At 51.3% G+C, this 11,597-nt stretch overlaps 1 protein-coding gene across 5 annotated transcripts in view; it reads right to left on the bottom strand.

Moving 5' to 3' along the window:
• The window catches only part of LOC119051265 (phosphatase and actin regulator 1), a 293,468-nt gene that overhangs the window by 3,558 nt on the left and 278,313 nt on the right, over nt 1-11,597 (bottom strand). For all 5 annotated transcript variants that reach the window (XM_053668235.1, XM_053668234.1, XM_037147945.2 and 2 more), the window contains 3 exons: nt 7,167-7,228; nt 2,650-2,790; nt 567-643 (listed from right to left, as the gene is read on the bottom strand). In XM_053668235.1, coding sequence (XP_053524210.1) covers nt 567-643; nt 2,650-2,790; nt 7,167-7,228 — 280 coding nt within the window. The remainder of the gene's footprint in view (nt 1-566; nt 644-2,649; nt 2,791-7,166; nt 7,229-11,597) is intronic.

Below are 11,597 nucleotides of genomic sequence, written 5' to 3'. Positions count from 1 at the left end.
GGCCCAGTGAGCTCACCTTCGGGTCTGGAATAGTTTCATCTGAACACCTGGGGACTAAACTGGTGGCCCTGGCGTCCTCAGCCTGGACTCGGTAGCGAGGTGCAGAATTCAACCCCTTGTCTCAAGTCCAGGCACCATTTCTCCAAAGATTCCCCAAAGGAGAGTGTCAGAAGGACTGTCAATGGCTCTGCCACTGACTAGCCAAGTGACCTTATATAAGCCCTGCCAACCGCCGATGTTTAGTGACACAGGGCCACCTAGGAGGACGATGTGGAACCCCAGGAGCAAGCAAGGTTTGGCCTCTGCTGACTGGCTGCAAGGTGCCACTGATGTTTTCTCCTCAGCTTACGTTATCGTAGAGACACCTAGGCTTTCCAATGGGAGCTTTTAGGCTGGGCCTCAAATGCCCCGTCCCCTACGTTCAGTAACCACGGTGGGGACCTAATGCTGACCTTTCTGCATCTCCCCTTCCCTGCACCCACCACACCGCCTGTGATCCAGAAGCAGACAGGTAGTTTGGAAGTAAATGTTACAGTTTGAAGGGAAAACCTGCAATTGATACTAACCTTGTTAGATGTCTACTCAATTCATGAACTTCCATTTCAGTGCTTTTAAACTCATTGAGCTCCTTTCGAATGGCAGCCTGGAATAAGAGAGGCCGTGAGTTTGCAGAGGAGGCAGATGGGAAGGAGTTCACTTTTAATTTCATTTCTAACAATATTTTTTATCTTTGACAAAGCCATACAAAATCGATTCTTTGATCGGGAGAAAATAATCACCTGAAACATCCTTTAGAACCTACTGACACCCCCTATACCCTTAAATTTATGTTGCAAATTGATTCTGTCTGGAATTCTGTCTGGCGTGCAGAGTGCGTGCACACCTGCCCGCACTCCTGGGCTCCCGGCTACACAGTTCAACGTCAGCCTCCCATCTTCCTTAGGCTGATGACCGTCTTGACTCATCACAGCCACAGCAATGCTTCCCCATGGAGAGTTTTGGAAGGGGCGGAATGACCTTCCACCTTACTCCCTGGTTCCCTTTGATTTATAAGGCCTCCGCTCTTTCACAACTTTCCTGGTGCTGAGATGATATTTTTCTCATCATGGGTGTATGGGACGATTTGAATAACCGTAGTATATTCTGAGATAAACCCGAACAACCTCGGCCTTCCAGCACTGCCCACCAAACCAGCTGGGCAACCGACAGGGCAGAGACAGGTGAGGAGGGGCTGGAGGAAACCTCGCCTTCTTCCTCAGGGGCGGAGACACGGGCCCTTTCCCAGAGCGCTTTCTGAGGCTGATGTTTACTTTGATGGGAACATCGGAGCAGTGAGCGTTTGGGGGTGGAAAGGTCTTTAGGTAGCATCAGGTGGGCCCCCCTCAGTGAAGGAAGGCGCACCAGTGTTTAAGTGCCAGGTTATGAGCTTCCAGAAGGCAGCAGGTCTCATCCTTCCCTCCCCAGCAGCCTGAATTGCCCACCTAATATTGCCTCAGAACTTGGGCGTGTATGTGTAGAGTTGCCTTGCACTTTCCCTTGGCGTCTTCGACACCCTGTCCTTGGTAGCAGGCACCCTGCAGCACAAGTGTGAGCAAAAGAATGAGGGCCGGGGCCCCCTGCTGCTGGCACAACAGACACAGCTGCCTGGGGTCGCCCACCAGGAGTTCCTGCACAGGGAGGGGATGTGTTTAAGGCGAGGGTGGAGCTTTCCACTCATCAGGGTCCGTGGGAGGCCAGTCCTGGAGGTCTCTGCCTCGGGCCGAGTCAGTTTCCCCTCAAACTGCAGCTGCCCTCCTCTGTCCGAGTAAAGAAGCCACTGGCCCTGAGGAGTGTGAGGCCAAGAAGGCAGGATCTTCAGGAGAAGATGCAGGGTACCCCAGAGCGGCCCCGTTGTCAGGTGTTCAGTGGACATAGTCATTATTTTAGACTACTGTAAAAAAAGGCCCTCAGCTCACCAGTTCCTCCTGGTGACTGGACTAGAACCACAAAGGAGGCCAGCAGTTCCATGTTAACACACCGTCGAATGGACAGCTGAGAATGACTTGTCATCTGCATCCCTGCATTTCTTATAAAACACACTCAAGATCAGAGTATTGTTATTCTTTCTGTTTTCCAAATCGATGAGGGTTTAGCATAGTCAGGCATGTTTTGCTGCCTGTGAAGTGTGTCATTTTGCCATTAGGTTACAAAAACTGCAAGCATGGTGCCTGGGCCCCTTTGGTCCTGTGAGTCCGCACTAGGTGCCGAGGACGGTGTCCGCCACGCGGAAGGTCTGTGGTAAGCTCGGAGCCTCGTGCTCCTGAGCTGCCCTGTGCCACCCCGGCGCTATTCCTTTCTCTGGGCACAGCCTCCCACGCTGCCTCTCCTCTGTAAAGGAGCACAAGATCACTGTCCACTTCGTTCCTTCTTCAGAAGAGTGAAGAACCAATGCGGTGACCCCTGCAGATGATCTGGAACCCAGGGGAGAGGTGCTGGGCACCCGGGACTCTCAGCCTGCCCAGCGGGCACTGACCGCTCCATTACCGGGACCAAGATGGTGGCTTTGCTGTTGGCTGCAGTACAGCATCGCAGGCAGCAAGCGGGAAATCCAGTACAGGGGCAAAACCAAGGTGTGGGGTCCTGCCGCCCCTCTCCTACCCCTCTGCTTACTTTGTCAGCGGCGGTGAGGCGGGTCCATGGCTTGTCGGCCCTGCGGTCATAGTCCTGAGCATCGGCCACCTCCACGTAGTCGCTGAAGCGGATGAGGATCTTTCTTTCCCGAAGTTCTTCCACTGTGGGCCTTTGGCTGAGCTGCAGGAGGAAGACAGTTGGATAAGTCAACCCAGGAAGTTAGATCCGTCTGTCAATTTATAGGTGCTGCAGCGAGGCTCAGAGAGGCAACTGACACATCACACGGAGAGCAGGGGCCAGCGCCAGGGCCAGGGCCAGGTGGAAGCTCAGGGCTCCTGACTCCTGCACCCAGGACTTTTCTAGAACTGAGAGACCGAGAGACAGAAAGAGGGAGAGAGAGTTTTATCATTCCTTGAGCTGCTCCAGGCCCATCCAGACAGACAGCCTGGCTGCCTCTCTCTCAGGAACGTGGCAGTGTCTCCGTCTTTACAAGCAGCCGGTCCCTCTGTGGGTGTGGGTGTCCGCTGAGGGTTTTCCCACACCTGTCCTGCCTGTGGCATCAGGTGACAGGGATCTTACACAAAGGTTTTGTCTTAACTTTGGTTGTGCAAGCCCACATACATGTGTCCAATTTAGTGCTCTCTGAAGGATGGGTTTGCAAATCATTTTACAGATGTGTGTGTAGACACAAAAGAGTGTCCATGCAGGCTCTGGGGTATGCCGGAGTGGGAACGTGGGGACGGCTCCTCAAGGAGTCTGAATGGGAGGTCCGCCCAGCAAGGCAGAGCCGGGCTGCGTTCGCGCCAAGGAAGCCTCGGGGTGGGCCTCTGGGTGGGGCTGCAGTGAGGGAAGGAAGCACGTAAAAAGAGGGCTCGTGCTTATCCACTTCCCGAGGGCTCCCACTAGCGCCCTTTTTCGTGCGTTAACAGCGTGGGACTGATGTTTCCCTTCTCTCTTCCTGTCACTATGTGGATTTCTTCTGGAGCCACACAGTTGCCCTCTCTCTAGAATGCTGTCCATTCACGTTAGATCGGTATTATTTAAAAGCAATTCACCTTTAACCAATATTATTTACAAGTAATTTTCCCTCCAAGCCTTAGACTGTACTTAATTCTATTAATAGAAGATGTGGTCAGACAGAATCTTACCGCAAAGGCCGATAAGACAAACACACACCAGGGAATCCAACCGCCCTGCCTGCTTCACGCTAACCATGCAGCTGCCGCACTTTCACCACTGCCAGAAGGCTCCAACCTGCTGCCCACTGGCCTACACCAAGGAGCATGACCAGGTGTCTGCCTGGCTGGATTAACTAGGATGGTGATGGGTTTTGTGAGACTGCAGACAGGACCAAGGCAGCCGGCAGCACCCTCTTGGCCAGTGGTGGGAAGATGCGAGGATCAGAGACCTCTGGGGCCATGGCAGGGCCCATGTGCCTGGACCACATGTGGCTCCCCCTCACGGTGGCTTTGGTCTGACCTGAGGCAGCCCTGGTTTTCCTGGAGGGACATTTCAGCATCAGCGCCAGCCCGTTGCAGGAAAACCACAGGCCTCCCAAGCTCTATGGCCGGGTTGTTGTAAACAGAAACGGAGGTCCAGCCTGACTCAGAACTCTGAGTGTGGGGAGCTTTCGTTCTACCATTAAAATACATAAAGCCATTTAATGTTTGCCATATTCACTCCAGATAAAGAAGGATTCCCACTCAAAGTCCCCGGTTTGTGCTGCTTAGGACTAGCACGGTTTACCCCAGAGTGTTGGACAGAAGGAATTATTTTCGAAGTATGCCATGACACGAGAGAGTTGTAAGCATGAAGTTTGTAGTTTATATTTCTGGAAACCACGGCCTGGTTTTTACTAATAGCCCATTGATGGCAAAGTCTGGAGTGAATGGAAAACTGTCAGCTCTGAAGGCCAGGGACTATTTTTTCATGCCCAAGTCCCATGGGACCTTAGACACGAGCTCCCCAAGTCAATGAGGCACTTCGACCCCCTGCTGGGGGAGGGGCGGAGGAGGGGACCCACTTCTGCTGGGAGAGGCTCAGGTGGTGTGTGGGCCCACTGACCGAGGGCCACCGGGACCTCAGGGGAGCGTGGGCTCCTGCACCTGCCACATGGGGCGTAGGAAATGTCCCTTTACTTTGTGGCTGGTTGCAGCTATCTGGGCTTGAGAACTGGAGGCCCTTCCTCAGATGTTGAGGAAGTGATCTGCGTGGCCGAAGTTGACTTTTCAGGGGTGATGGACTGGGAGAAGGGGCAGGGAGCAGGGGTTGACAGCAGTGTGTCAATCTACGGCAGCAGGAATATCATTGGCAAGCAAATACTCAACAAAAGAGTAATTAATTGAGACCCAAATTTCAGTATTAATATAATCTGACCCATGCGGATTTCTTTCCTCCCTCCTTCCTTCCCTCCCTTCCTCATCTTTTCCCATCCATCTAACCATTTAGCTCGCTAGCATTATTTTTTAGAAAGGGAAACAGGCCTCTGTTAAAAGACAAAACATAATTTTTAGGAGGATATCAATTTTGTGGAAGAAAATGACCGGTCTGCTGCCATCAGCACCAGCGACCGTGTTCCACCTTGCTCACTAGGACATTGAAATTAAAGGAAACTGTACTGAGGGGTCCTTGGGCGGAGGGTAAGTTACTGAAAGGCAGCCACCATCACTGGCATCTGCTCTTGGTGTGACAAAGACCCTCGAGAAAAAGAGCTTGCCCTGAGCCAGGAGGCGGTGGGTTCCCTACCTGCTGGCAGGCTTACAGCTCTGTCCACAAAAAGAGAAGTGAGAGCTTCTTCTAGTCTCTTCCTTAGAACACTGACTGACCTTCCCCCCCACAAACTCAAGCTCATTATTTCTAACTCACCAAGCCAGTCCCCGGGAGGGAAATGCTGAAATTACAAGGCGGTGTTCCTGGCAGGAGGGAGGGCAGGAGACTCAGAGGGGGGCGGCGTCTGTCTGGCCTTGGAGACCTGCAGAGCCAGCTGCCTGCCCCCGGTGCAGCCCACCCAGGGGAGACAGGGGTGGGGTGGCGCCCTCCTCCCTGCCGGGTTATACAATTAGTCAAGTTTTTGTCCACAAAATTATACACTCTTTTTTAAAGAGATAAGAATCAGATGGATGTTTAAGTGTTCTCCTTACACTAGTTTTTAGAAACTCTAAAGTTTGGGAGCATTTTCAGGTCCCAGCAATCAACTCCAATGGGCTTAATGAAAACTGGATTTAACAGTTTTTCTGAATGTCTGGACCTTTCTGTATCAGAAATGAGCCTCTTTTTGATATCTCAGTCACTTCAAGGGCACACTTAGAAGAAGTTAATGCATCTTCCGCCCCCGCCCCCTCCTCACTCCTCAGTCTCAGGGAAAAGGGTGACCCACGTCCGAAGACTGGGTGGCCTTAAGGATTTAAAGACTCAGACCGTGACTGGAGTGAGGGCCCCTGGGTGAACAGAGGTCACGAAGCTCTAGTTCTGCTTCCCACCATGGGGACACTGGCCTGTCACTGGCCTTTCGGGCACTTGTCTATCCTACTCCTTTCAATCGGGATGGCATCTGGCTTGTCCCCAGATGTCTGGGGTGCTCTAAGAGAGTGTGGGAAGCACAAGTCACCACCTTAGTAATGGGTATGATATTTTAGGATCTCTGACTTTCTGCCTTTGCGTAGTATTTCTAGGGAGAAAAGTCCATGAATAAGCTTTCAAAGATTAATTTTAATGGGACTCTTAACTGTCTGAGATTTGAGAATCTTTCTCTCAAGATGATCACGGGAAGGTGCACTCAAACCCCTCTCATTAGATAGAACGCAGTATTGCGGCTTGTGTGTCGTGGATGAACTACACCTGTCAACATCACCCAGGAAGAGCCTCAAATAAGAGTGTGTTGGTAAACAGGGCACCAAGGTAGCATTCAGTCCATTTGGGCCTGAAGGGTATCACCAGCCATCTATTTTGGGCATTAAAAAAATTAAAATTCTAGCTTTATGGCTTTTTTCTAAGTGCTTTTCAAATATCTTCACAATATTTATCAGTACTTTAGGATATTTTCTAATTCAATACCCCAAATAGTGTTTAGCATAATGGAGTCCAAAAGTTCTTAGCTAATAGGTAGGGAACAGTCTGAGGGGACGCAAGGAAAACTCACGTTTTCCCAAGGTCACAGCAAATAACTGTGTTACATTTGTGCTACCGATTTGACATGAGTTTCCAGTTGCTTGGTGGGGTTATAGGACATTTTTTAAAATAAAATGTTCACTGCACTAAATTTGCAATTTAATGCACTTGACATCAAGTTGCTTGGAGGCAGGCGAGTGTCACAAAATCAAGCAACACAGAATGTCACCAGACAAAAGGACGGAAGGTCATGCAGCAGAGTGGGCCACGGTCCCCTGGAGAGGTGCTGGAGAGCCCAGGAAGCTGCAGGCTCTGACAGCGAGGTGCGGGGGCACACGCACCGCCTGCAAGGGGACAGGAAGCTGCGAGGCCACTGGGGCCAGCTGGGGACACAGGCCTGGAAAGCACCCCCGCCTCCTGTCCCAGCTCTCAGTGAAGAACTTTCTCACCTTTCGAGTTAGCCTCCTCTTGATCTCTCTTTTCTCCTCTTGTTCCTCTTGTTCATTCCGAGCTGAAAGAGACATGTAAACAAGCTTTTGATTCTGTAAACAGTGTTGCACACAGGAGCATATCTGAACCTGTGCCGCTCTAGGCCAAGCACCTCGCAATGTGAAAAGGGGAAGAGAAAGCTTCTGTCTCCCACCCGGCCACACTTCGGCCTGTGGGGACACTTTCCAAACTGCCTGCATTATTTCCAAGTGGTGGTGTGCAGACAGTCTTACTTTGTTTTCTTTCTGTCACATGGGTTTCGAGTCTCTGAGGCAGAAATGCTGGGTGAGAGGTTTGGCTTACAAGGCAAGGAGGGAGGTCCTAAAGGAGCGGGGGCAGGCGTCCGCCATGACATGGCGTTTGCGGGGAGGCGAGGCGCCCTTCTTTGGAAGCCTCACAGCCTCACAGTGACTGCAGGGGCTCATTGTGACGTGGCCTTCATGTCTGGCGCACTGTGCGTAGAACCCAAGGCCGCCGCACAGGCTGCCTGTCACCTGTGGGAACACGGTGAGGTCCCGCTAATGCCAAATGTGAGCCTGGCTGCACAGAGAGGAATTTCAAAGCTCACCTTTTGCAAGCCCTGATTCCATGAATTCTCTGAATCTTCCAAGAAGTCCGCTGAGCACGTGTGAGGCCGGAGTGCAGTGTACAACTGCCCGCATTTAGACTTTAAGGAGTGTCTCAGAGGAAGGGAGTCCAGAGCCTAAACGTCGGCAGCTGAACATGTGGGGTGACTTACTCATCGGACGTTTAGAGCCGCAGGTTAGAGGCTCCGGGGAAGGGACAAACGTGCAGGGCAGAGAACACAGGCTTGTCTCTCGCTCCCAGCTAACGGAATGGCCTGGGTACGTCAGATGCCTTCTGGGCCTTGGGATGGAAGGATGGCTATAGACATAATGTCTACACTCACGGAACTCAAAGAGCATCTTTGGTTTCCCCCACTGGATCTAGAACGGCACCAGGGAAAGGCCGCTGTTTCAAGCTGGTGTTGGCGCAGGGCACACTAGGAGTGCCCCGGGCGCTCGTTCTCTCCTTGTGGAATCGCTAGTGTTAAACTATGTTTCAATAACTAAATATATCGTTTCAGGGCACACTTGCCATTCCACTGTCTGAGCAGAGGGCAGATCTATAAAAGAGGGAAGCCACTGTGCACAGAAGCTGGGGCCCAGCCTGCCCCGCCTCGTCAGCCCTGACGGCGGCCACCACAACCACCGCCAACACCCACCAAAGGTGGCCGCACCTCCTGCTGTTCAGAGCAGAACGCAGGCCCTTGGGCGACACCCCAGAGGCAAGATTGGGCTGCCTGTGGAGATGAGTCTCTCCTCTGGGGCAGCACCAGAGACACCCATGGCCTGCTGTGCGCTGAGGTCACCAGAGGTCCCCACTGTGCCCCGCCCCACAGGGCCCCAAACCACCCAGTGCGGGAGCTCCTGCCTTTGGGTTTAAAGATCCTATCTCCCTTTCAGAGTTCCTTAAAAAAATGCACATTTCTTTTGGATAAAAACCCATTAAACTAGTCAGCCATTGATATCTTAATATGAACTAATCTATCAGAGATAAATGAGTTGGGAGGCAGGCAGCCAGACCCAGAAGAAGGGGTGAGCCACAGAGCTGAACCTGCAGGTGGGAGGGAGGGAGTGGGAGAGGAGGGAAGGCCCAGTCTGGATGGCGGGTGCCTGGGAGGCAGCTGAGGTGCTTGGTTACAATGCACAAACTCCCAGACTATTAGGGCCACAGGGGGCTTCAGAGGCTACCTAGTGTATTCCTCTTAGTTTGTAAATGAGGATGTGAAAACCCGGGGGGTTAAGTGGCTGCTCACTCCACACACAGCCAGTTAGTCAGACCAACAGCCCACCTCCTCTTTTCTCACTAGAAGACATGCCTCTTCCCCCTGCCACGGTTTGCTTGGAGCTGGCCCTCCTCCTCCTCATTCCTGGGTACTGGCCTCAGACTCTCATTAGGGACTCCTCACCCTATAGGCCCCTTTCCATGCCGAGAAGGGCCTTCTGTGACAGAGCACAGAACCGTCATCTCTCAGGCCCTTCTCAGGGGTGGGGCCCCAAGGCCAACTATGGAATCTATACCTTTAGTTCAAAGCCATTTACAAACCCAGGGTGTGTTTTCTCAGGCCAACGGAACCAAGACAAACCCAGTGGGCAAGTGGGAGGAGAGGCCAGGGAAGGCCATCAGAGTGTGCTCAGCGTGTGCTCAGACGTGCACACTGCCTCCCTGGCTGCTGAACAAAGCGAGCTCTGTCTGCAGGGCGGGGCAGGGCGGGGCTGGGCGTGGGACACAGACGCCAGCCTCGCCACAGAGCCTGACATCTCTGTGCACCTTTTCCAGAAGCCCGGGCAGGGCGGTATCGCCCACGACCGAGAGCTCAGCAAGTAGGTTTTAGAACAATGTGTTTGAGGGTGCTTTTTTAGTCCACTAAAAATTTCTTACATCACAATCAGATTGGAGAAATAAAAAAGAAAGACATATTTAGAAAAACAATGTTCTAGAATGCAGAGAAAAAATGAGAACCAATAGGAAAAATGAGTTTATTTCCGAAAAGTTTTAGAACTATGAAATGATCAAGCTAGATTTATCTGCTCAAGCGGTTCTTGAATTTGCAGCTCTTTGAACAGGACAAGGAGGAAGAGGAAATAGAAGGAGATGTGGAAACAATCTTTTAAGCCTCTTTGGTCTCCCGAATTTAGGATACCCAGGCTTACTGAACTGTCTGCAGGATTTGAGTATTTTCTGGATGGAAATAAAAAACCAATGCAAGCATCAGCCCGTGCTCTCCCAGGGGTCTGGGTAAGTGGGGTGAGCTGGGGACTTGATGCCCTCTCTTTCCGAAAGCCACACGTTGCTGAGAAGAGAACTGTTTCTGAAACCTGAACAATCTCTGGGAAGTGTTTAGCTCCCCCTCGAGGGAAGCTTATTTACCTGACTTGTGATTTTAGGAATGAAGGGACACTCCGTTTTTCTTTCTCTCTAACAACAGAGAGTTAGTTCACCGTAGATCAGGATCAGGTTGGGGCCGAAAGGGAGGCATCACACAGACCGAGTGCTTCTCCAACCATGGAAATCATCTGAAAAAGTTCTAACTCTGTTTTACAGCACATCGAGCTTAGAAGCCTTAATGAACACCCCTTGGTTAAAAATACATACATCAATTCCTGGAGTCCTAGGAAACATGGGAGGTGCACTCAAGACTGAGGAAGACCAACCCTAAAAATACCACCCACTGAGAGAGTGGAGCCAGTGGCCCGCCCCGTGCAGGGAGGTGGGGTGTCGGCAAAGGCCAACGCCACACAGGTGGGTGCTCCGGAGGGGCGGCCCGCCCACGCGGCTCCCACCGTAGCCTTCCCAGGGGAAATTCAACAGCTCAGCCTCGATAATCTTCCATGCCACTTGGGTCACAAGACCACAGTGAGGAAGGGCAGACAAGTAAAATCAAGAATACTCTAGTTTAAGTTTGGTCTAAGTGGAAATACCACCCACGCGAACCGAGTTTTCGCATGAGAGGAGAGTGTGCCCGTGCTTGGGCGCACGTGCACAGCACGGCGTTTCCGTGAAATTCTGCAGAACATCTGCCTTTCTTTTCTGGAGAGAAACTGGCAGGCGATGTGCATGTGCGAAGAAAGCATCATGAGTCAAACTAAAAACATGATTTGTCGACCCTCCCTAGGAGAGCGGTTGTAATGCCTGGGCAGAAGGCCAGCAGAGGTTTTATTTTTTAAGTGTTCAGTATCTCCCACCAAACTGAGGCATACAGGTGTCCATGAGATGCTTGATTTCTTTTACTGTTTTATATACATGTGGGGTAGGCAACAGTAGTTTATAGTTGTGAGCATGTGAAATAGTTTATTCTTGTATTATTATTTAATTCTTGTATTATTTATTTGTGTTACAACGGTAAACCTGCTTCTGCCAACCCCTGTATACTTTAAGCACCATCTGGATTTGCTGTACATATTCAAATACCTCTGTCCTAAACTCAGCAAGGGCCCCATTTATTTTTTTCTGTCCTCTGTGACAGTGAGTTTTCCTTGAGTGAGAGCTTAGTCAGGCGCACCAGAAGCCAGCTGAGAGACACACACAAAGCATTTTTTCCTGGAAATGCTTTCCTAGACTTTACCTGGAGTGTTCGGAGGAAGAGGGACCTGATGGCCAGCGGCCAGCTGCAATGGAAAGTGACGTGTTCTCGCCTCAGGTTTCAAACGGCCATCTCTGCCTTGTTTTTGCCTCTAATGTAGTATTGGCAGCTTTCAGGCCAACTCTGGATTAAAGGTGGTGCTACCTCTCCTCAAAATCACTTAATTATAAGTTCTTTCACAATGAATTTTCATCTTCTGTCTGACTTCACAGCCCACTATAGAAAAGGTGCTTAGACAGCCCAC

This window comes from Artibeus jamaicensis, unplaced genomic scaffold (assembly GCF_021234435.1).
Source record: "Artibeus jamaicensis isolate MK-2021 breed Jamaican fruit bat unplaced genomic scaffold, CSHL_Jam_final contig_482, whole genome shotgun sequence".
Taxonomy (NCBI): Eukaryota; Metazoa; Chordata; class Mammalia; order Chiroptera; family Phyllostomidae; genus Artibeus; species Artibeus jamaicensis.
Note: the sequence above shows the minus strand (reverse complement) of the source record. Positions and strands in the feature narration are given on the sequence as shown.